Genomic DNA, 26204 nt, shown 5'->3' on the forward strand with positions numbered 1-26204 from the left:
ACGATATGGTGGAGCAGTGGGAATAGTCCCTGAAGTCTGTGAAGCCGTCGTCAACACTCGACCCCCTTCTAGCTTGGATCCCCCAGGCGCCACCGGGAGGGCACTGGATGACTGCGCTGTCGCCCGATTACTTGCCGATGGATCGGTGCCCGATGCCCAAGATGTGCTACGAGACCCGCGTGACCGCGTGGCCTGGGCCACCTTGGCAAGAAAGAGATCTTCCCGCCGTTCTGCTTCACGAGCCAAACCCATGGCGTCAGCCAAGTCTCGGGGGCGATCCCGATGGACCTCGGCCGCGAGGGTGGACGATAACCCCGCGGTAAAGAGCTCGATCTGATCCTGCCGAGACAACCTTGGTGTGCGGGCAAGAAGTCGCTGAAACTCCCTTGCATATACGTCTGCTCGGCTGTTGTGCTGTTTCAAATTGGCCAGATCTCCCAGCGGTCCCGAGGTTGAATGCCGTGTGAAGCGCTGCAAGAAGGTGTCATAGAACTCCGGCCAAGAAATGAATTGATCCTCAGTTTCCCAATTGTCCAAAACCTCCTGAGCCTCGCCGCGCAGATGCATGCCGGCCATCTGCACCCACTCCTCCCTTGGAATGTCATGCAGCCGCCCATACCGCTCGCACTGACGCAGCCACAGCAATGGGTCCTCCGACTCATCGAACAGCGACAAGTCGTAACGGGGCGCGTGTGGAAACCCGCGATGACCGCCACACTCACCGCCCATCGCGTCGGCGTCTCGTCCGTCCCGGCGTCCCTGCTGTTGAGGACGGTGCCGGCCGTCCACCCCCGACGCCTCGCCACCCGTCAGCTGCACTGAGTCGGCGACAACCTTGGCGAGCTCTGCTATGTTGGACTGGATGTCCTGCACAGCAACCGCCAGTTGCGCGACCGATGCCTCCAGATGCCCCACGCGATCCTCAGCGGAAGCCATGGGAAGGGATGCACCAGAACCGCCTGAATCCGATACCAGTTGATATGGGTGTTCCCGTTGATAGGAACGAGTTCCAGGCCGCAGCCCAGATCGAGTAGGCTGGGGCGGCACCGGGATAGCTCGCCGGCGACCTATGGTAGCGATTGACGGAACCACCGGCCGTTTATCGTCGGCGACGCCTGAGACTGGAATTTGTGGAACAAGAATGTCCCTTTTCTCTTCTGCCTTTCTCCCTTTTATTTCCCCACAATCTCTTTCCTAAACATAGAAACTATAGAGCCGTGTAATGCTCAATAAGGTAACTAATGCTACCATTACAAAAAGGGACTATTTGCTACCAAATAATCACAGCCAATCAACTCAGTGTTTCCTAAAATAAACTCTATGCGGCTGGGCCATATCAATATCTCATGCGTCTAAGGGACTAAATATAAGGGTCAGAAGGCGAATGAGCTGGACAATACTGGGTTGAAGCTTTGGTACATAGGGATAACTGTAGATAGAAATGGAGTAGGAATTTGATTGATAAGAGTGTCTAGAATGGTGTGGTGGAGTTTTGATTGATAAAAGCCTAAATAACAATATGGTGGATGTGAGAAGGCAAAGAGATATGATTATATTTGTCAAACTTGTCATTGATAATTTGGTCTTAAACACCCAAATAGGCCACAATGAGAGTGCTAAGTGATTTTTTCTAAAAAGACTTAGATGGCATGTTTAGAGCTATAACTATAACTATTAATGAGAAGCTTTTTAGAGGAGATCTCAATGAGCATGTAGGTATAACAAGTGCAAGTTTGAGGCGGTTCATGAAGGTTTTGGGTAAAGTAGTAGGAATTAGTGTTAGTGCAACTGTGTATATAAGCGTAACTGTGTATCTCGCTTGTAATAGGCCTTGACCCAATTACCTAGCTTATATTAATATACTCCCAACCCACGTTAGGGTCTTCTAACCTGGTATCTAGCTAGGCTCTCTTCTCTCCTCCCTTGCAACCGCCACCCTCCTCATCCACTGCTGCCGCCACCGCCGGGCCTCCTCCCCTCCCTCACCGGCGTGCGCCTCCCCTTTTCTCGGCGGCGGCATGGACTTGCATTCCTTTTCTTCCAGGCTTCCTAGCATCTTCTTCGCTCGTCCTCAGCCGCGCGGACGCCCACACTTCCCCAGCGACATCGTGTCTCCCCCACACCGTGGCCCTTGCCCTCGCACTCATAGCGGCGCGCGACCTTCCACGGCGTGGCCGCGGCCACCACCATCACCAATAGTGACGCCGCTCCTCCCCCCGTGCTCCCCTTCACCAACAGCGGTGTGGCACTTTCCCCTGCCCTCTACTACGACGACGTACCTCCCGCCCTCGCCCGTGGCAGCGCAGCCCCCACCCTCTCCTGCAGCACCACTCCTTGGACAACCGCCTCCTTCCTCTATGACCAGCGTGTCGCCTACAACTCGTTGCTCCTTCCCTCCACTGCGTGGTCCTTCATGGCGGATGCGCCTCGCTCGGCGCCGGATCCCTCGCCCACGCCGAGTGTCACCATCCCTGTGTTCCGTGCTGCGTGGATTCCCCACCGTCTTCCTCGGGCTTTGCCTCGCCTCCCTTGACGTCATTGCCGCTTACTCTACCTTGGGCGCGGCGCCGCTGCCAAGGTCGCCATGGCTATTGCTCGGCATCGAGAATGCTCTGCGACCCTCACCTGGGAGCACGAGCGCACTGCGGTAGGTGCCCTTGCCTCTCAACTAGCGGAGGTTGAGTGACACCTACACAACTCCTCGTTCGCGACCCCCTCCGGTGGCCCTAGTGCCTCCCTCTCCCTCTGGGTTCGACGTTGTTGTCATCGCCACCCTCCACACTTAGGCGATCGGTGTCCAGAACATCTGGTCGCTTTTCTTTGTCGTTCTTGGTCCGTTATCCACCCACTACGCCCGCTGCGCGCGACCAGATGCTCCTCACTCCAGCGCTACGCCCTTGTAAGTGCAATCAACCCTAATTGTGGGTTTTGGTGATTAATGACAAAACAAACTATGATTCTAACAAGTTTGCTCCTAGTGTGTACACAGTATTTCTACAGACAGGAGAAGCACAGATCCTACGATAATAAAAGTATAAAGCACAGCGGATTTAAAATTCCACATCCAATGGCGTGCTCCAAGTGCTATGAAACAACGGCGGTGCTAAGTTTAAAATTCTTGAGTCATAGGAATCGCCGTACAATTAAGAGGGATCCGCGACGGTTAAGTAAGTTGTGAAACGAGCCAAGTTCAATTCTTTTGAAAACTCCTTTGAGATCATCTTTTCCAGATCATGAATGCTCTTGAGAAAAACAAATTTCACTTCCCACAAAGTCTCTACCTAAGTTCTCTTCAAAATTCTCAAAGTCTGGTTTCAGCCCCCAAAACCGGTTCAACCGGTCCTGAAACCGGTTCAACCGGTTTTGGTACTGTTCATCCTGCCACCTCTGCTCTGACCTGTCTGACAGTCAGAGCTGTCAGAAAAGTCGCAGCAGATATTTTTCTGAAACCGGTTGAGCCGAAATTTGACCCTACTCAGCCGGTTTTGAAACCGGTCCAGTGTCCGGCTGAGTAGACCAGTGGACCGGGATCCCCCTGGTAGAAACCGGTTCAACCGGTTTGAAAACCGGTTCAACCGGTTTTTGCCCTTTTCCTCCCAACGGCTGCCAGCTTTTGGGGGATCCTTTATATACCCCCTCACACTCTCTCTCTCATCAACTACTGTCTCTCCCACGAATCTTTGGCTGACCAACCCTCAAACAAGAGCATTCACTTCACCTCTCACACCCGCAATCGCATCTCCTTCAATCATTTGAAGGACCCTTGGTGTGAGGTGAACTCGATCGAACTCGCTGTCTATTTCATCTCGATTCTCCCATTCTCTTGTTCTTGAGCTCGTTGCAAACTTAACCGTGTGCGGATTTGTTACTCTTGGAACCTCGTGTTCCTTGACGGTTAGAGGTTGCTTGGGAGTCTCCAAATTTGTGGACGACCCCAAGAAGTTTGTATCACCCGCTCCTTGAGCAGATTTGAGAAGAGATTGCCTTGACCTTTGTGGTCGGCTTGTGGAGGATTAGGGTTGGAAAAGACCCGGCCCTTTGTGGGTTCCTCAACGAGGAGTAGGACACCTTTGTGGTGGTTGCCGAACCTCGGGTTATATCGCGTGTTCTTGTGTGTTCTTGATAAGCATTTCATATTCGGTGGTTGGTTCATATTATTCATTCAAGTAGTTCTTGTGTAGGGCAAATCTTTAGCTATTTTCTTTACTACTTCGAATTTGTTCAATAGATTATTAAATTCAAGTTGAGTGGGTTCAAACTTGTTCAGTTGTGATTAAAATCGACTGAACCGGTTTGCACCTGTGCAACTTTAATTTAACCTATTTCGAAGTTTTTAGTGAAAATTTTCAGGTGTAGCCTATTCACCCCCCCTCTAGGCTACTTTCAATTGGTATCAGAGCTACGTGCCTCGTTTTACGCTTAACCGCGTGAGGAAACGATCATGTCTACACAACGGGACCATGTGGATCCTCTTCTCGAGGAAATCCCCGTCACATCTACCGGTGAGGAAGTGGACCCCAAGGTCCTCGACCTCGCCATGAAGATTGCCGAGAAAATGTTCCTCAAAATGAAAGAGGAAGATGCTAGGAAAAAGGCCGAAGAAGAGGAAACAAGAAGAAAGGCCGAAGAAGGTAAAGGTAAGGGAACATTTGATTATAATGACGATCTAGTGGATCTTTTGGTGTCTAAGGTATTGAGCAAGGTAAGTCTCAACACCGAAGGATCATCTACCAAAAGCAAAGGTAATGACTTTAGCAAAGTTCAATTCGATTACTCTAGAAATTATATTCCCAACTTCTCTTCCGCCCCACTTGGAAAGTTACCAACTCTTAGTGAGTTGAACTATGATGAGTGGGCCGACAAGATGAAGTCGCATTTAATCGGTGTGCATCCTAGTCTTTGGGAGATTGTTAATGTAGGTATGTATAAGCCCGCCCAAGGAGAAGAGATGACTCCGGAAATGATGCAAGAGGTTCATCGAAATGCTCAAGCAGTGAGCATAATCAAAGGTAGTCTTTGTCCGGAAGAATACCGGAAAGTTCAAGGAAGAGAAGATGCTCGTGACATTTGGAACATTCTTAGAATGTCACATGAAGGAGATCCCAAAGCTAAAAGACATAGAGTTGAAGCTTTGGAAAGTGAGCTTGCAAGGTATGACTGGACAAAGGGTGAGTCGCTCCAATCACTCTTTGATCGATTGATGGTATTGGTCAACAAAATAAGAGTACTTGGGAGTGAGGATTGGAGTGACTCCAAGGTCACAAGATTGTTCATGAGAGCTTATAAAGAGAAAGATAAAAGTCTTGCAAGGATGATAAGGGATCGTGATGATTATGAGGACATGACGCCTCATCAACTATTTGCAAAAATTAAACAACACGAGTCCGAGGAAGCCCCCATCAAGACAAGAGACTCTCATGCCTTGATCACAAATGAACAAGACAATCTCAAGAAGAGCAAAGACCACAAAGCAAAGAAAGTGGTCGAGACCTCAAGTGATGAAGATAGCTCAAGTGATGAAGACACAGCTATGTTCATCAAAACTTTCAAGAAATTTGTAAGGAAGAATGACAAGTTCCAAAGGAAAGGAAAGAAGAGGGCATGCTATGAATGTGGCCAAACCGGTCATTTCATAGCGGATTGTCCTAACAAGAAGGAACAAGAAGCCAAGAAGGAATACAAGAAGGATAAGTTTAAAAAGGGAGGCAAGACCAAGGGATACTTCAAGAAGAAGAAGTATGGACAAGCTCATATTGGTGAAGAATGGAACTCCGATGATGAGAGTTCTAGCTCCGAGGAAGAGGAAGTGGTGGCAAATGTGGCCATCCAATCTACCTCAAGCGCGCAACTCTTCACCAACCTTCAAGACGACTCCTACATTCCAACTTGCCTCATGGCAAAAGGAGATAAGGTAACTTTGTTTAGTAATGATTTTTCAAATGATGATGATGATGATCAAATTGCCATGAAAAATAAAATGATTAGAGAATTTGGCTTAAATGGATACAATGTTATCACAAAATTAATGGAAAAGCTAGATAAAAGAAAGGCAACTCTTGATGCTCAAGAAGACTTGCTTATCCTTGAAAAGGAAAGAAACCTAGAGCTTCAAGAGTTGATTCACAATAAAGATATAGAAGTAATTAACTTGAAAACCTCTATTGATAACCTTGCAAATGAAAGGAATGCACTTGAATCAAGCATGTTAAGCTTGAATGTTCAAAATCAAGAACTTCAAGTGCAACTTGAAAATTGCAAGAACATCAATGCCCCCACTTTAGTATTTGAATCTAAGTCTAGCTCTAATGATAATTCTTGCAAGCATTGTGCCAAATATCATGCTTCTTGTTGTCTAACTAACCATGCAAGGAAGCAAAGCCCACAGGTGAAGGTCAAAGAAATTTTGAAAAGATGCTCTAGCAATGATGGGTTAAAGAAAGTTGAACCCAAGTACAAGTCTCTTAAGCCCAACAAGGGTAGAAGGGGGCTTGGGTTCAACTCATACAAGGAAAACCCTAGCACAGTGCATAAGGGGTGGAGATCCCCCAAGTTCATAGAGGGAATCACTCTATATGATGCCTTGGGGAGGATCCACTCCTCAAATGACAAGTCATCTCAGGTAAAGGTTAACTTGAGTTCCACAAAGAGTAAGATGAAGGAAGTGAGATCCTCAAGTGGACAAAAATCTAATGCTCCCATTTCCCACTCATATCTTTGTGATTATATGTTAACTTGGGATTCAGGGAAATTGGTTGTGAAATATGTGGGTGCCTACACTAAACAAAAAGTCATGAAAAGAAGTGTGTGGGTACCCAAGGCTATAACTAACACTGTAGGACCCAATTCAATTTGGGTACCTAAAAGTATAGCCTAAACTTGTTTTGCAGGTCTACTCCTCTGGTGGGTCAAGTTGGGTGCTTGACAGTGGATGTACAAATCACATGACCGGGGAGAAAGACATGTTTCATACATTGCAACTAACTCAAGAAGCACAAGAAATTGTGTTTGGAGATAGTGGCAAGAGTAAGGTGATTGGTATTGGTAAGATTCCTATCTCTGACCAACAATCACTTTCAAATGTTTTATTAGTAGATTCCTTGAGCTATAATTTGTTGTCCGTTTCACAACTTTGTGGAATGGGTTATAATTGCTTATTTTCGGATGTGGATGTGAAAATCCTTAGAATGGAGGACTCCTCAGTTGCCTTTACAGGTCGCTTGAAGGGTAAGCTTTATCTTGTTGATTTCACAACAAGTAAAGTGACGCCTGAGACTTGTTTAGTGGCAAAATCCGACAAGGGTTGGCTATGGCATCGCCGGCTAGCCCATGTCGGTATGAGGAATTTGGCCAAACTTCAAAAGGATAATCACATCATTGGACTAACAAATGTTGTATTTGAGAAAGATAGGGTTTGTGGCGCATGCCAAGCAGGAAAGCAACATGGAGTCCCACATCAATCAAAGAATGTGGTCACAACAAAGAGGCCATTGGAGCTTCTTCACATGGACCTCTTCGGACCTGTGGCCTACATTAGCATTGGTGGTAGTAAGTATGGTTTAGTTATTGTTGATGATTTTTCTCGATTCACTTGGGTTTTCTTTTTGAGTGACAAAGGTGAAACTCAAGAAATCTTAAAGAAATTCATGAAGAGAGCTCAAAATGAATTTGAGCTCAGAATCAAGAAAGTGAGAAGCGATAATGGGACGGAATTCAAGAACACAGGTGTCGAAGAATTCTTAGGAGAAGAGGGAATCAAGCATGAGTTCTCGGTGCCTTACACTCCACAACAAAATGGTGTTGTGGAAAGAAAGAACCGGACTCTAATTGAAGCTGCAAGAACCATGTTGGATGAATACAAGACACCTGACAACTTCTGGGCAGAGGCGGTCAACACCGCCTGTCATGCAATCAACCGCCTCTATCTTCATAAGATCTACAAAAAGACTGCCTATGAGCTTCTCACTGGTAACAAACCTAAAGTTGATTATTTTAGAGTATTCGGTTGTAAATGTTTTATTCTTAACAAGAAAGTCAAGAGCTCAAAGTTTGCTCCTAGAGTGGACGAGGGTTTCTTGCTTGGTTATGCATCAAATGCGCATGGATATCGTGTTTTCAACAATTCCACCGGTCTTGTTGAAATAGCGATAGACGTGACATTTGATGAGTCTAATGGCTCGCAAGGGCATGTTTCTAATGACACTGCAGGAAATGAAAAACTACCTTGTGAGGCCATAAAGAAACTTGCCATAGGTGAGGTGAGACCTCAAGAAAGGGATGATGAAGAAGGAACCTTGTGGATGACCAATGAGGTAGTTGATGTGGGTGCAAGGGTGGTGAGTGACAATGTCTCCACCCAAGCAAACCCATCAACCTCAAGTCATCCAAACCACGAAGAAAATCATCAAAGGATGCCAACAGTGGTAGAAGATGAACAAGAAAATATTGATGGTGAAGTGCCTCTTGATCAAGTAACTGATGAGGAAGAGCAAATACAAAGACATCCATCAGTGCCTCATCCAAGAGTCCATCATTCAATTCAAAGGGATCATCCGGTGGACAACATCCTGGGTAGCATCAGGAGAGGGGTAACAACTCGATCTCGTTTAGCTAATTTTTGTGAATTTTACTCGTTTGTTTCCTCTCTTGAGCCACTTAAGGTTGAAGAAGCATTGGGTGATCCGGATTGGATAACTGCGATGCAAGAGGAGTTGAACAACTTCACTAGGAATGAAGTCTAGTCCTTAGTCCAAAGACCCAAACAAAATGTGATTGGGACTAAATGGGTCTTTAGGAACAAGCAAGATGAAAATGGCGTTGTTACAAGAAACAAGGCAAGGTTGGTTGCCCAAGGCTATACTCAAGTGAAAGGACTTGACTTTGGTGAAACATATGCGCCGGTAGCAAGGTTAGAGTCAATTAGAATATTAATTGCCTATGCTACTAACCATGATTTCAAGCTATATCAAATGGATGTCAAGAGCGCTTTTCTAAATGGACCACTACAAGAAAGAGTATATGTGGAGCAACCACCGGGCTTCGAAGACCCAAAGAAGCCAAATCATGTTTATCTTCTTCACAAGGCACTCTACGGGCTTAAACAAGCCCCTAGAGCTTGGTATGATTGTCTTAAAGATTTTCTAATTAAAAATGGGTTTACAATAGGAAAAGCTGACTCTACTTTGTTTACTCGAAAAGTTGATAATGAATTATTTGTGTGCCAAATATATGTTGATGACATTATATTTGGTAGTACTAATGAAAAATTTTGTGAAGAGTTTAGCAAAGTAATGACGAACAGGTTTGAGATGTCTATGATGGGCGAGCTTAAGTACTTCCTGGGATTTCAAGTCAAACAACTAGGAAGGTACCTTTTTATGCCAAACTAAATATACTCAAGATATGCTCAAGAAGTTTGGCATGGAAAAAGCAAAGCACGCCAAGACTCCAATGTCATCAAATGGACATCTCGACCTAAATGAGGAAGGTAAACCTGTAGATCAAAAATTATATAGATCAATGATAGGATCACTGCTTTACTTATGTGCATCTAGGCCTGATATTATGTTGAGTGTTTGTATGTGTGCACGTTTTCAAGCAAATCCTAAAGACTGTCATCTTGTAGCCGTTAAGAGAATTCTAAGATACTTAGTCCACACCCAAAACCTAGGATTATGGTATCCTAAAGGCTCCTTTTTCGATTTGCTTGGCTATTCTGACTCAGATTATGCCGGTTGCAAAGTAGATCGAAAAAGCACTACTGGGACTTGCCAATTCCTTGGGCGGTCCTTAGTGTCATGGAGTTCCAAGAAACAAAATTGTGTTGCACTCTCCACTGCAGAAGCTGAATACATAGCAGCTGGGGCATGTTGTGCACAGTTGCTATAGATGAAGCAAACCCTTAGAGATTTTGGTTGTGAGTTTAACAAAATTCCTCTTTTGTGTGACAATGAGAGTGCCATAAAACTTGCAAACAATCCAGTGCAACACTCTAGAACTAAACATATTGACATTAGACACCATTTCTTGAGAGACCATGAAGCCAAAGGAGATATCGAACTTTTTCATGTGAGCACCGAAAATCAACTAGCCGATATCTTCACTAAACCCCTTGATGAGACTAGGTTTTGTTTTCTTAGGAGTGAGCTAAATATCTTGGATTCTCGAAACGTGACTTAATAACTAAAATTTTGATCAAATTTGATGATTGAAAATTGTTTGTTTGATCAATATGAATTGAGAAATGTCATTTTTATCTTTATAATATCTCATGTCATATTTGCTAAGTGATATTACAGCCCTTCCAGGCAATATTTGAAATCTGGTTGAGTAAACCGGCTGAGTAGGCCACTCAACCGGTTTCTTCCTGGTGGAAACCGGTTGAACCGGTCTTGGCCGTCGCGCCGTCAGTCCGCGCGCAGTCTGCGCTGACAGCTGCGCAGTCTGCGCTGTCAGTTTTGCAGTCTGTGCTGTCAGACTGCCAGGTTTTTCGCGCAGTCAACACTGTTTTCTGCGCGCTTTTACTGCGCCGTTTGACCCGAAACCGGTTGAACCGGTTTTGAAACCGGTTGAACCGGTTTTCGGCTTTCTGGCGGCCGACTCCTCTCCTTTTTATACCTCTCCCTCTCTTCTCTTCCTTTCTCAGTCTCGTTTCCAGCCGCCGCCGCCACTTCTGTTTTTCCTCTCTCCTCTCCAAACTTTCTCGAGCTCTCTCCCGTTTGGAGGTGTGGTTGGAGATCCGTTCTTCCCGGCGTGTTTCCACCATCTTCCTCCTTCTCGTTGGGAGATCTTGACCCCCATCTTCGGATCGAGGTATTGTTCTATGTTGTTTCCTTGTACTCGATCATACGCGTTCTTGATTATCTTATGTATCATTCGTTGGGTACATTTTGGTTTAAGTGATTGCAACACTTAGACTATCTTCATTTTGTCACAAACACTGTTTGAGATTAGCGATTTGATATTGTTCATTGTAGTTGAACCGCTCATATGAACGGTTGAAGTGCATGATTCAATCTCTTATGCGTTTCTTCTCAAGCGTGGTTGATCCTTGCTCATCATAGGTTCTATCTCTTATTTCTTAGAATGGTGCGACGAAGGAACCCATCAGTGGTAGAATCCGACTCTTCAGATGAACAGGAGATCCATGGTGATACCCCTCCTCGCTCTCGATCCAAGCGAGGGCGCGGATGTGGAAATGTCATGCCGGGTACTGAGGCCTCCGGGTCTCAAAGTGCTCGGGGTCGGACTTCCCGGACTCCCTCCGGTAGGTCTCGACCTGCCACGAATCCGCAGGCGTGGGAGCCTGCAAGTGACGATGACGGTGGGAAGGACGATGAAGTTGATCTTCCCCCGGCGTCGGCTCCTGTGATTCGCGGCTTGGTGCTCCACCGGGCCGAGGCTCGGCGTGCTGGCAATGAGCCAGTCACGGACTTCACGGCCAGTGGAGGGTCTGCACTTCTCCAGGATCTGCGTTTCCAAAATCCGGTATTGCGTATTCGCGATGCCAGGATCGATGGAAATCGTTTCTGGACTCTTCACCATGTTGATTTCTATAATTCAGTTATTCTTCCCAAGAAGCATCAGCCCATCCTTCATCAACGTTACATTAACTGGGAAGGTTGCGAAGCAATTGGGGATCCAGAGATGTCACAGGCACTGAGGGCCTGTGAAAGGAAGCAAATGAAGAACATCATGACATTCCAATATGATTGGAATGATGAAGTGATTGCACAATTTTATTCCACTCTCTGGATAAAGCTGGCTGATGAGGAGAGCCATTACAACTACCCCTACCTGAACTTCTTCATTGAAGGTAGTTGGTACAAGGTGAGCTATCGTAGATTTGCTCACATTCTTGGTTTTTCTGACGAGGATATATCTGGAGACAGGATTAAGATTCATGATTACCGTCAGCCCACAAGAGATGAAGCCAAGGACCTTCATTTGTCTGAGTCTAGAAAGTATTGGGAGTCAACCAACATTCACAAGTATTATCGCTATATCAACTCCCTCTGCAGGATGACCCTCATTCCAAAGGGGGGAAATCAGATGAACATACTTGGGGAGAGCAAAGTCTTGCTCTCTTTTATGAAACCAAACAGCTCAGAAAGGATTAATGTCTTTGACATGATTTGGCAGGAGATTATTCATGCAGCTTGCTTTCCTTTGAAGGGGTGTCTTCATGCCCCATTCATTATGAAGATGATTGAGGTCGTGACCCAATTCAGATTTGAGAAAGGCACCCGACATCAGTCATACACTCCCTTCTGGATTGATCCCAACAATCCAGCTGGGCGTCTCAGGAAAGCTCCCTCCAGTTCTCGTGGTCCTGCATCTGCTGGTCCGTCTGCCGGTGCTGGTGCTGCTGCTGCTGCTGCTGGTGCCTCGCGCCCTTCCCCTGGCCGCGGATCTCCCACACCACGTGGTCGTGGTCGTGGTCGAGGTCGTGGACGTGGGATGGGTGCCCGCCTGGCCCACGGATTTGCGTCCTTCTTCTCTATGTGCCGTAATATTGCTGCAGATGTTCATGAGGTGGCTCGACGTCAACGGGAGACCGACGACAACCTTCGTCGTCAAGCTTCTGCTTTGGGTACTCCCTTCGCCCCTCGCTCTCCTGATGTACCCCTTCACCCTCCTCCTCCAGATGTCAATGAGTGGTACCAGCAGGCGTATGGGGTACCTTTCTCTTCAGCCGATGACGTCGAAGAAGAGACCTATTTTGATGAGCCGGAGCAGTTTGACCCACCCCCATATCACGGGGATCCGGGTCAATCGTCCTCTTACCCTCCGCCCCAGGACCCGTCTGGCAGTGCTCCTCCTCCGGCCCAGTCTGGAGAGGAACATTTTGCCTACGACCTGGCGCAACACCTCTTTGCTCCTCATCAACCTCCTCCCCACTGGTGATCCTTAGCTTGACGCGTCTCTCTCTCTCCTTTTTGGGTTCTTGGTGCCAAAAAGGGGGAGAAAGTTTACTATTCAGTACTTTATTTTTGTAATGAACTCTTGGTCTGTAATAACTCTATTTGCTGCATGCATGGCTTGAAAGCCATAAACACTTGATGATGTGTTGAGACGAGCTCTCACTATTGTAATAGCTGTAGACCTTTTTCATATCATATGCTATGCGATGATGAGCTTGAATGTGCTTTTACTCTTTATATTATGTTTCATATCTCATCATTTTTGTGTATGGTGTTGATTGTTCTCTCTCTAAATATGTTGCAAATTGACATATCAAGTCAATGTTAATATCACAAAACTCATGCACATATTTAGGGGGAGCTACACATACACAAAAGATTTTTTTATCACAAGTATTTGTAACTTTTAATTATTATTTCCATTCTAGTTTGTTTTGGCATCAATCACCAAAAAGGGGGAGATTGTAAGTGCAATCAACCCTAATTGTGGGTTTTGGTGATTAATGACAAAACAAACTATGATTCTAACAAGTTTGCTCCTAGTGTGTACACAGTATTTCTACAGACAGGAGAAGCACAGATCCTACGATAATAAAAGTATAAAGCACAGCGGATTTAAAATTCCACATCCAATGGCGTGCTCCAAGTGCTATGAAACAACGGCGGTGCTAAGTTTAAAATTCTTGAGTCATAGGAATCGCCGTACAATTAAGAGGGATCCGCGACGGTTAAGTAAGTTGTGAAACGAGCCAAGTTCAATTCTTTTGAAAACTCCTTTGAGATCATCTTTTCCAGATCATGAATGCTCTTGAGAAAAACAAATTTCACTTCCCACAAAGTCTCTACCTAAGTTCTCTTCAAAATTCTCAAAGTCTGGTTTCAGCCCCCAAAACCGGTTCAACCGGTCCTGAAACCGGTTCAACCGGTTTTGGTACTGTTCATCCTGCCACCTCTGCTCTGACCTGTCTGACAGTCAGAGCTGTCAGAAAAGTCGCAGCAGATATTTTTCTGAAACCGGTTGAGCCGAAATTTGACCCTACTCAGCCGGTTTTGAAACCGGTCCAGTGTCCGGCTGAGTAGACCAGTGGACCGGGATCCCCCTGGTAGAAACCGGTTCAACCGGTTTGAAAACCGGTTCAACCGGTTTTTGCCCTTTTCCTCCCAACGGCTGCCAGCTTTTGGGGGATCCTTTATATACCCCCTCACACTCTCTCTCTCATCAACTACTGCCTCTCCCACGAATCTTTGGCTGACCAACCCTCAAACAAGAGCATTCACTTCACCTCTCACACCCGCAATCGCATCTCCTTCAATCATTTGAAGGACCCTTGGTGTGAGGTGAACTCGATCGAACTCGCTGTCTATTTCATCTCGATTCTCCCATTCTCTTGTTCTTGAGCTCGTTGCAAACTTAACCGTGTGCGGATTTGTTACTCTTGGAACCTCGTGTTCCTTGACGGTTAGAGGTTGCTTGGGAGTCTCCAAATTTGTGGACGACCCCAAGAAGTTTGTATCACCCGCTCCTTGAGCAGATTTGAGAAGAGATTGCCTTGACCTTTGTGGTCGGCTTGTGGAGGATTAGGGTTGGAAAAGACCCGGCCCTTTGTGGGTTCCTCAACGAGGAGTAGGACACCTTTGTGGTGGTTGCCGAACCTCGGGTTATATCGCGTGTTCTTGTGTGTTCTTGATAAGCATTTCATATTCGGTGGTTGGTTCATATTATTCATTCAAGTAGTTCTTGTGTAGGGCAAATCTTTAGCTATTTTCTTTACTACTTCGAATTTGTTCAATAGATTATTAAATTCAAGTTGAGTGGGTTCAAACTTGTTCAGTTGTGATTAAAATCGACTGAACCGGTTTGCACCTGTGCAACTTTAATTTAACCTATTTCAAAGTTTTTAGTGAAAATTTTCAGGTGTAGCCTATTCACCCCCCCTCTAGGCTACTTTCAGCCCTCGCTGACCATGTTCTTATCAACGCTGCCTCTCCGTTTGTTCTATCCTGGCACTGGATGGACACCGTAGAGCTTTAGGACATTGTCCGCGAGTGGGGGCCACCGCTCCCTAGGCCTGGGTTGCCCTCGAGGCCCAGTTCATTGACAACCAGGAAGCCCGTGCTCTCCACCTCGACGCCGCTTTTCACCTGCTCTCCTAGGGGGACCACTCCATTGGAGTACTACGTCGGATAAAGGGCATGGGGGACTTTCTTGATGACCTTGGCGAGCCCGTCCCCGACCGCACTCTCGTCCTCAACCTTTTGCATGGTCTTAGTCGGTGCTATGACCTCCTGAAGGCTGTCATCAAGTGGACAATGTCGTTCCCCCTTCGACGACGTCTGTAACGAGCTACTTCTCGAGTAGCTCACCATGGACGTCGAGTTCCCGGCGCCTGCAACGGTGCTCTACGACGCGTCCTCCGTCGGCCTGTCCCCTCGCCCTTCGACGATGGGGGGGGGTTGCACGCCCTCTTGCCGCCCCCACTACTCCTAGAGTTCCTCGTCAGGCTCCCAACTCCGACGGGGGTCGTCGGCCCCACGAGGGCGGCCGCGGGGGCGATGGCCCCACCAGTCGTGGCGGCAGTCCCATGTGGTCATCCTTCTACAACCCCTGGACCGTGATCATCACTATGCGGTTGAGCCCTACCATGGGTGCTTCCTCGCCACGCCCCCCGCAATCGGCTCTACTAGTTACGCCCTCCTATGGTGTCCCACCGCCTTCGGCACCCCCTCTACCATACTCGTTGCCGGCTTCGCCTCTCCTCCCTCTGCCGGGACCCCTGCCTCGGCCCCTTGGTCCCCGTTAGCTGGAGGTTGGGACCAGGCTTCCCTCGTCGCCTCGTTCCGCACCATGGCACTGACTTCGCCCCCACCTCTCTAGATTCGGTGGTTGACTCCGACGTCTCCTACCACACCTCCTGCTGTTGGCACGTTATCTCACTCATCCTCCTCATCCCTCACTTCCATCCTCTATTATTGTGGGGAGCGGTTTTGTCCTCCCAGTCACCTCAGTAGGTGACTAAGTTCTTCTGGGATTGTTCTACCTCAAAGACGTTCTTGTTGCTTTTCACATAATTTAGAATATTTTTTTTGTTCGTCGGTTCATGATCAACAACTCTTGTGCCGTTGAGTTTGGTCCTTTTGGTTTATCTATGAAGGATTTGGTTAGCTGGACCTCTCTCGCTCGATGTGATAGCTCGAGGCCGCTGTACATGCTCTGGCTACCCGCTTCCTCCACCGTCGTGTCTTCCTCTTTTGTTTTGGCTACTACCACCTCTTCCACTACTTGGCATCGTCATTTCGGACACCTTGGGTCCGACGTCATGTCCAAGCTATCTAGTCGTTCAGCCATCTCTTGTAGCATAGGCAATTTTGATTGTCTATGTCATGCTTGTCAGTTAGGCCGCCATACTTCCCTACCTTTTTGTAGTTCCTCTTGGGCTGATCAGGCCTTCGATCTTGTACATTATTATCTATGGACTTCCCCTGTTTTCAGCCTGACAGGTTATAAATATTACCTGGTGATTTTGGATGACTGTTGCCATTTTCTTTGGACTTTTCCAATGCGATTGAAGTCTGATACTTTCTACACTCCTTCACACTTTTTTCTTGGGTCTTTACCCAGTTCGGTCGCTTGGTTCGTGCTCTCCAGTGTGACAATGGTCACGGGTCCGATAACTCCACCTCCCGCTCTCTCTCTCACGGGGTTCAGATGCGGCTCTCGTACCCCTACACTTCCCCTTAGAACGTCTAGGCTGAACACATGATTCGCATCAGCACCAACATGATTGCTGCATTCTCTTCCAAGCGTCTCTCTCCACTAGCTATTGGGTGAAGGCGTGCAATACTGCCACCCATCTCCTCAACTGTCTCCCCTCCAAGGCGGTCAGTCATCCCACCCCTTTCTTCACCTTCTTCAGCAATCAGCATTGTCCCTTCCTATACACACCTCCATGTCTTTGGCTATGCATGCTACCCTAACATCTCCGTCACCGCTCCCACAAACTTCCCCTTGATACACTCGCTGCCATTTTGACAAGTACTCCGATGACAAGGGCTACTGGTGCCTTGACCTTCTCACCCACTGAATCGAATCATCTCTCGACATGTCGTTTTTGATGAGGACGTCTTTCCCCTTACTGGCTCCTCCCCACCTCCTGACCTCAACAGTCTCATTAATTTTGATCTCGTCGTCGTACTGTTGCAGCACACTATATTGGAGGAACCTCTCCAAGGTGTTGATAGGTAGATAGCACAAAATGTTGAAGGAACAACATCAACGTGCTAGTAGGTAAAGCCCTAAAGGTAGTATGAATCCACATACAGCGAGAGCTTAATCCAAAGCTCAAAGTAGAGATCTAGTCCAAGATCTAAAGAAGAACATCATGTTCCATTCATATGGTGGCGGATACAAGTCAAGTTACAAAACTAGAGGGCATTGCCTCTATTTATAGACTTGAAGCCTTAGACAACTCATATATATACAATTAATATGCCAACTAGATAACAACTCATACTTGACAACTAGATAACAACTAAGTAACAACTCAAAAACAACTCATGCATAACTCAATATTACCTAGGACATAACTTCTAGGAGAAGCAAGTATATTCTAGTAATACAATGACATATGCAATGACATCATCTTCTATGTTTAGGTAACCTTCATGAAATATGTATTAGAGATTAAACTCAAATTGACTTATTAATCGTAGTAGCAAAATTAGATTCCCCTTCTAATTCTTGATACTAAAATTGAGTTTGAGTTTTGATACTTGGATGTTTATGAACCTTGCATGTGATGTCCCACATCACGTGCCTTCTGTACCCCCTTCAATTGCGCCATGCGCGGCCCCGATGCCTCTGCCTGCCTGCACCACGCACGACCCCGCCTTCCTTGTCTTGTATGTTGATGACATACTCTTGGCTAGTGGTGACAAGAATCTACTAGCGGAAACAAAGAAGTTTCTATCCTCGAACTTTGATATGAAAGACATGGGAGAAGCTTCCTATGTTCTTGAAATATAAATTCACAAAGATAGAAAGAAGGGAGTATTAGCACTCTCACAAAAGGCATACACAGAAAACATACTAAAGAGGTATGGTATGCACCAGCGTAAGGTCGCCTGCGCCAATAGTCAAGGGTGAGAAGTTTCGGGATTATCAATGCCCCCAGAATCAGTACGGGAAGAATAAGATGAAGTCAATACCATATGCTTCTACAATAGGAAGCATTATATATGCTCAAACATGTACTCGCCCTGACTTAGCATTTACCATTGGGATGCTTGGCACATTTCAGATAAATCTAGGTGGAGAGCACTGGAAAGCTGTTAAGAAGGCTCTAAGGTACCTACAAGGTACTAAAGGTCTCATGCTAACATATAGAGCATCTAATTCTCTAGAGATAGTTGGCTATTCAGATACTGACTGGGCAGGTTGTAAAGGTTCACTGAAGTCCACTTTAGGATATCTATTCACACTTGCTAGGGTAGCTATTTCTTGGAAGAGTTGCAAACAAATAGTAGTTGCATCGTCGACAATGCACACTGAGTTTGTAGATGCGTATGAGGCAACTAGGCAGGCGATGTGGATGAAGAAATTCGTATCCATATTAAGAGTGGTTGATAGCATAGAAAGACCACTGAGAATTTACTGCGATAATGAGCCAGCAGTATTCTACTCCTATAACAAGTCAAGTGGCGTTGCCAAGTTCATTGACACTAAGTTTATGTTGTTAAGGAGAAGATTCAGGACCACACTATTAAAGTTGAGCATATCAGAACTCAACAGATGCTAGCGGATTCGCTCACAAAGTCTTCCACCCAACGTGTTTAGAACAACAATTAGCCAACATGGGGTTAAGGGAGAGCCTATGATCTTGGATCAAAGGGGCTATGGATGCAACCTAGAAAAGATATTTCATTCGGAGACAGGGGAGTATTAGTCATTGAGTGCGATGACACTTAATCGGTCATCATTACTCATTGGTATTGATATGTAAACTTGTTAAAGGGTGGAACCCAAAAAGAATAAGAACAAGGAACCCAGAGAACAAAGGGGAGAATGTTAGATATGTCCTCTGGTAACAGAAACGGAGGAAAACTAGGGAAGAGTTTCCCTCTCCGATGCGGTCACGTATGTGCCCTGATTGGGGGCGCGACCGCACCTGTGGTTGTGGCCTCCGGTCATGGTGGGCGCTATAAAAACAGCAGCTACGATTGGCACGGAAGCCTACTCTCCCTGCTACCGAAACCCTAGCCGCCATAGGTCCCGATCACCTCGCCACCACCCAGTGATCGGAAACACCACGACATGGCCACCACGGAGCCGTCGCCCTCAATGGGAGGCGCAACCGGGGAGCCCCCCATTGTTACTAACATAGAGCAGGTGCTGTCGCAAGGAGGGACTCCACTCAGATCACAAGGAGGATGAGGGCAAGGAAAGACGGCCGGCGCTACGACCATCGCCGCCACCGCGCTCAACTCTAATCAAGAAGGTATGGTCATCAACCTCAGTTAGATTAGGTTTCTCCACATCATAGATGTTCTAGGCATTTGGATTGGCTTTCTAGGGACTTAGGTAAGATCCTAAGCATTTGTTAATCTATCGAGGAAATGTAGGCCAACATTCTAAAGGATAATGAACCACACTTGACAGGAAAAGACACATGATACTAGCAGGTGGTCAATTGTTTCCTCATCCTGATCACGTAGCAGGCAACGATTGGGATGAGATAGTCCTCTTTTGGCAAGGTGGTCTGCTGTCCAACATCTGTTATGTGCTACCAGTCACATGAAAAATTTGCACTTTCCTGGTGCCCATATCTTCTATATTCTCTCCCATGGTCTGAATTGTACAGCACCATTGAAAATGCCTCAAGCAGACTGCAGAGTAGGTTCCTGAAGCAGACCATTGCCAAACATGCAACTCATCTATTTCAGGTTGCAATACCACTTTAAAATAAGGTCCCATACCTGGAGATATTCTGTCAAGTGTCAACACAATGACTGTGATAGCCCCTTGAATGTTCTGAACCCATCTTAATTCAGTAAAAGCATCAGAAACTGTCCTCTTATTTGCTTGGCAGGGCACTTAAGCAAAAAGGTTAGGGGCCAGCTGTGCAAGACATTGTCCATACAACCATCTGTGAGTCCAGAAAAAAGTATTCTTGCCACTGCCTACTTCTGAGATTATGGACATTGCAAAAGGGCCTCTAGCTGAGTTGGTTATGTGGTTTGAGTAGCACTCCTCAGGTCCTGAGTTTGAATCTGAGTGGGAGTTAATTTTAGGTTGATGTTAAAAAAGGTCGCTCCCTAGTTCTCTTGGTTGTGTGCACACGAGATGGACTGACTTATGGGAGGCGCATCCTCGTCTAGGGGTTAGGAGGGCTCAAGGGGGTTGGGAGGGTTCAAAGCACGAGTAAAGATCTAGCCTATAGGGGTGGATCCTAATGCCGTACGTGGGCTCGGTTGGAGCTCTAATTAAGCTTCTTAATATAATACCGTGGGGGCTGTCTTTCCCCTACCCGCCGAGTTTTTTGAGATTATGGACACTGTAAAGAAGGCTTTTACCAAGGGGTGAACTTGAATTTGGACGGCTGCCCATGGTTGATATGGGTCAGCCAAAGCCAGCACATCCGGAGGGCCCATCTCAGCTGCTGCAAGCTAGATATGCCAAGGCCTCCTGGTTCTGTTGGTATTCTTGTACTAACCTGTCAAGGGCAGTGGTACCCAAGGCAGCAGGACCCCGGCTACGTAGTTCGTAGTCGCGATCCGTCGTCGCCGGCAGGGTTATTTCCCCCACGCCGTCGCCGACTATTGTCAAACGGGTTATACCCCCTGGTTGCCGACCTAGAGAGGAAGGGAGAGGAGATAGGCTAATAATACTTGATTGATTTATCTCCTGTGCGGTTACAGTTTTATATGGCCAGAGGCCCAACCGAAAGGAGCAACAAACTCCATAATCTAAGGAACTCCCTAATCTAAGGAACTGAATAACAGCAACTCCACAATCTAAGGGACTGGATAACAGCAGGCTATCCTATCCTATCCCTTAGCTGTCCTGCATGGCCGCTGCTTGCTCTAGGGCGCGGCGCACGTCACGGGCACGACGTCGCCTCACATACGTGCGCCCGACCATGACATCTCCCTCTCCGTCGAGAGTCAGCTCGTCCTCGAGCTGGAAGGAGGGAAACCTAGTGCGGAACGTGTCGGTGTCTTCCCAAGTAGACGACGCTGCATAGCAGTTTTTCCACTTGATGAGAACCTGTGGAACGCCACGGGCGAGACGATAGCGCACCGCGTGCTCAGGTTCAGGTTCGATGGCGCCATGACGAAGTGGTGGCAGTGGCGGTATCACCTCTGGTGGAGCGCCTTGGAACTTCTTTAGAAGGCCCACGTGGAAGACGTCGTGGATGCGGGCGCCCTCCGGAAGAGCAAGGCGGACAGCGACATCGTTGATGAGTTCAACGACGCGATACGGTCCGACGAAGCGTGGCTTGAGCTTACCACCCGTATCTTGCGGCAGTGAGGACGCCGATCGTTGCCGAAGACGAAGGAGAGCCCAGTCGCCGACCTGGTAGCTGACCGAGCGGTGGTCGCGGTCGTATTGCAGCTTCTGCGTAGCCTGTGCCTGCTCGAGGCGGTAGCGTACATCGGCGAGGAACTCCGCCCTCTCCTCCATGGACTTTGCGACTGCTTGCACCCTGGTGTCGCCCGGCTCATAGGATCTGATCGAGGGTGGGTCGCGCCCGTACACCACGCGGAACGGAGTGTCGCGCAGGGAGGACTGGAACGGTGTGTTGAAGAGGTACTCAGCCCAAGGTAGCCACCTGACCCATTGGCGTGGTCGATCCCCCGTCAAACACCGTAGGTACATGACGATGACGCGGTTGGCCGACTCGGACTGGCCGTCAGACTGAGGGTGGAACGCCGTCGTCATGTGTAGCTTTGTACCCATCAGGCGCATGAGTTCGCGCCAAAATGCGGAGGTGAAGACCGTGTCCCGATCAGAGACGATGGACTGAGGGACACCATGTAGACGAACGATGTCGGTGAAGAAAGCCTGGGCGACGGATTCAGCGGAGTACGGGTGTGCCAGGGGAATGAAGTGGCAGTACTTGCTGAACCGATCCACCACGGTAAGGATTACCGACTTGCCGCGGACGCGAGGGAGGGCCTCCACAAAATCCATCGCGATGTCCGTCCAGACACCCTGTGGCACTGGTAGAGGAAGGAGCAGGCCCGCCGGTTGAAGGTGCTCGGATTTGTATTGCTGACACACTGTGCACACGCGCACCATGTCCTGCACCCGTTGCTTCATGTTGGGGAAATGGAAGTCACGTCGGAGCCGGTGAAGGGTGCGCTGGACGCCCTCGTGGCCATCTTCATGGACCGCCCCCATGATCTCCTGGAGTAGCGGGGATGTGGGCGGAATGTACAGCCGGCCGGCAAAATGAACGATGCCATCAACGAGCACCCAAGGCGCCTGGCGAGACCCCGCCGAGATGTCAGCATGGAGGGCGACGAGGGTTGGATCGACGAGCTGGGCGTGGCGCAGACGGTCGATGAAGTCAAAGCGGGGGGCCGAGAGGGCGAGTAGCGCCCCGTCTGCAGTGTCTCGCCGAGACAGTGCGTCGGCCACAGAGTTCGCAGCGCCCGGCTTGTATTCGACGGAGAAATCGAATCCCAGCAGCTTGCCCACCCAATGATGTTGCGGAATGGTGGCGAGGCGCTGGTCCAGCAGATACTTGAGACTGTAGTGGTCCGTCTTGACGCAGAAACGACGTCCCCAGAGATACGGGCGCCAGTGCCGTACTGCCTGAACCAAGCCGATGAGCTCGCGTTCATAGGCTGCAAGGGCGCGGTGTCGCTGTGCCACCGGCCGACTGAAGAAGGCGACCGAGTGACCATCTTGGATGAGCACTGCCTCGAAGCCGTGAGAGGAAGCGTCACACTCGACCACGAAGGATTTGGCGAAATCGGGCATGGCCAGGACCGGTGCTGCAGTCACGGCGGTCTTTAGGTCCTCGAATGCCTTGGCGGCCTCCGTACCCCAGGAGAAACCTTCCTTCTTGAGCAGACTGGTGATTGGTGCCGCCAAGGTGCCATAATTGTGGATGAACTTGCGGTAGTACCCTGCCAAGCCGAGGAAGCCGCGCACCGCCCGTGCTGATCGAGGCACCGGCCAGTCATGGATGGCCTGGACCTTGGTCGCATCCATAGCCACACCGTCTGCCGAAATTGTGTGTCCAAGGTAGGCGACCGAAGGCTCCCCGAACGCACACTTGGAGCGCTTGACGAAGAGGACATGGCGGCGTAGCTCACTGAGGACCGCGCGGAGGTGTCGGAGGTGGTCCGCCCATGACTTGCTGTAGATCAATATATCGTCAAAGAAAACGAGTACAAAGCGACGAAGGCAAGGGCGTAGTACATCGTTCATTAGGGCCTGGAATGTTGCCGAGGCATTGCACAGGCCGAATGGCATCACTAAGAACTCGTAGAGGCCATCGTGAGTGCGGAAGGCCGTCTTGTGGATGTCCTCGGTCCTCATGCGCACTTGATGGTACCCGGAGCGTAAATCGAGCTTGGTAAAGAACCGGGCACCATGGAGCTCATCGAGTAGCTCGTCGACGACAGGGATGGGGTACGCATCCTTCACCGTGATGGCGTTCAGTTCGCGGTAATCGACGCAGAACCGCCACGATCCATCCTGCTTCTTGACGAGGAGGACCGGGGAGGAGAACGCGGAGTCGCTGCGCCTGACGATGCCTTGAGCGATCATGGCGTGGCACTGCCTCTCCAACTCATCTTTGTGCGCTGCAGGGTAGCGGTATGGCCGGACCGCCACTGGGGTTGCGTCGGGCTTGAGGACGATGCGGTGCGTCCGGCCCCGCTCCGGAGGCAGGCCACTTGGCTCGGCGAAGACGTCGTGGAATTCCCCCAGGAGTGCGTCGAGGAATGGTTCCCTGGCCTCGACAGAGTGGAGACGACCAGGGGTCTTGGGAGCGAGGCCCTGCCAGCACACAGATCTGCCCGCATACTGGAATGCCATAGTGCCAGCCGCCAAATTCCACATGATGTCCCCCAATGGCGCCATCCAGTTGGTTCCTAACACCACGTCATAGCCTGCAAGGGGCATAAGAAACAGATCCACCTGGAACGTGAGTCCGTCGATGAGCACTGGCGCGTGACGGAGCACCCCAGGGCAGGAAACACGCTCGCCATTTGCCACGGTTGCCGTCAGACGTGGGCGCTGTTCGATGTGGACACCAGCGCGATGGGCAGCCTCCTCCCCAATGAAGCTGTGCGTGGAACCAGTGTCAATGAGTGCGATGAAGTCGACCGCGCCCACCCGGACCGGCAGCTGGATCGTTTTGCTGCCGGGAACACCAGCGACCGCGTGCAGGGAAAACACCGGGGCTTCTTCGTTCGTGGCGCCCTCATCCAATTCAACGCCGTCGATGAAGAAGATGCGACGACAAACACGGTTATGGCCCCGCGAATACGGCTCGTTGCAGTTGTAGCAGAGACCCAGGCGGCGGCGTTCTGCCTGTTCCTCGGTCGAGAGACGCCTGGCCGGGTTGGGAGCGCCCCTGGGTGGCGGCGCCTGAAGTGCTAGCAGGGGTGGCGCTGGGGCAGGTAGAGCCAATGGTGCCTGGGCCGCCGGAACCGTCGCTCGGGGCACCGATGTTGGAAGCAGCGCGCGTGACGTGGCCCGGGGCGGAGCCTGTTGGATCCGATCCAACTCCATCAGCTCGACCTGGCGTGCGAGACTCATCGCGACGGTGAGGGTCTCGGGGTTATGGATGCGAACCGCGTGGCTCAAAGGAGGCAAAAGCCCGCCCGTGTAGAGCTGAACGCGTTGGGCCTCCTCCAAGCGTCCGGCACGCGGAAGAAGGGCTTGGAAACGATTTGAGTACTCCACGGTGCTCGTGCGGCGGCACTCCGAGAGTTCGAACATCGGAGCAGAACGGAGGGGAGGTCCGAATCGCAGGTTCAGGAGATCCTTGAAACGTCCCCATGTTGGTGTGCCGTCGTCATCCTGCAGTTGGGTAAACCACATCTGGGCGACGTCGTCCAGGTAGTACGACGCCAGTGCCACGCGCTCCTCCGCCATAGTTCTGTGTTGGTGGAAATAGGCGTCGCATTTGTGGAGGAAGAGCATGGGATCGGTCGTACCGTCGAAGCGAGGAAAATCCCACTTTCTATGTTTGTGGTGGAAGTCTTGATCACGTAGGCCTTCCGCACGTCGGGCAGCAACGTTGCCGCCGGAGGATGAAGACGTGTCCTTGATGGCCGCCATGTCTGACTTCAAGGTCGTCATCTCCGCGGTGAGGGACTTCAGCTGTGCCATGATCTCGGCGAGGGAGGGTTCTGCCATGGTGTTGCTGTTGGTGTCTGAGGCAGTGGATGGTGGGCTAGCGATGGCAGCAGCTGCGGTGGAGGAGCGGCTGGGGCGGGTGGGGGAGGATCGGCGTGACCTCTGATACCAGGTTGTCAAGGGCAGTGGTACCCAAGGCAGCAGGACCCCGGCTACGTAGTTCGTAGTCGCGATCCGTCGTCGCCGGCAGGGTTATTTCCCCCACGCCGTCGCCGACTATTGTCAACCGGGTTATACCCCCTGGTTGCCGACCTAGAGAGGAAGGGAGAGGAGATAGGCTAATAATACTTGATTGATTTATCTCCTTTGCGGTTACAGTTTTATATGGCCAGAGGCCCAACCGAAAGGAGCAACAAACTCCATAATCTAAGGAACTCCCTAATCTAAGGAACTGAATAACAGCAACTCCACAATCTAAGGGACTGGATAACAGCAGGCTATCCTATCCTATCCCTTAGCTGTCCTGCATGGCCGCTGCTTGCTCTAGGGCGCGGCGCACGTCACGGGCACGACGTCGCCTCACATACGTGCGCCCGACCATGACATAACCACAGAAAATGTTGCTATTCTTGTGTTTCTTCATAGTAAACTTGCTGATATGGCTTGCCTAAAAAGGTATTTGTTTTCCCGTGCAGGATTGGTATTATCTTTCTAAAACTCTATCCGAACGTGAAGCTTTTGCTTTTGCAGCAAAATCGGGGCTGGATGTTGTAACTATTTGCCCGTCCTTGGTATTTGGACCCTTGATGCAGTCTATAGTAAATACGAGCAGTAAAGTACTCCTTAATTATTTCAAAGGTATAGGTTAATCCTATGTTACCTTGGTTTTTTACTCTTATGTTAATCTTAGTTTTCTACTGGTTTGCATTCAGTTATATAATAAAAAGATAAAATGGTAGTCTAGT

The 26204-nt window shown here is 49.0% G+C and overlaps 1 protein-coding gene across 1 annotated transcript in view; it reads left to right on the forward strand.

The window, feature by feature from the left end:
- LOC103638781 (cinnamoyl-CoA reductase 2) overlaps positions 1-26204 on the forward strand; it is a 51378-nt gene that overhangs the window by 24042 nt on the left and 1132 nt on the right. The window contains exon 4 of the mRNA XM_008661596.4: positions 25935-26097. Coding sequence (XP_008659818.1) covers positions 25935-26097 — 163 coding nt within the window. The remainder of the gene's footprint in view (positions 1-25934; positions 26098-26204) is intronic.

The sequence above is a fragment of the Zea mays genome, chromosome 9, assembly GCF_902167145.1.
Source record: "Zea mays cultivar B73 chromosome 9, Zm-B73-REFERENCE-NAM-5.0, whole genome shotgun sequence".
NCBI lineage: Eukaryota > Viridiplantae > Streptophyta > Magnoliopsida > Poales > Poaceae > Zea > Zea mays.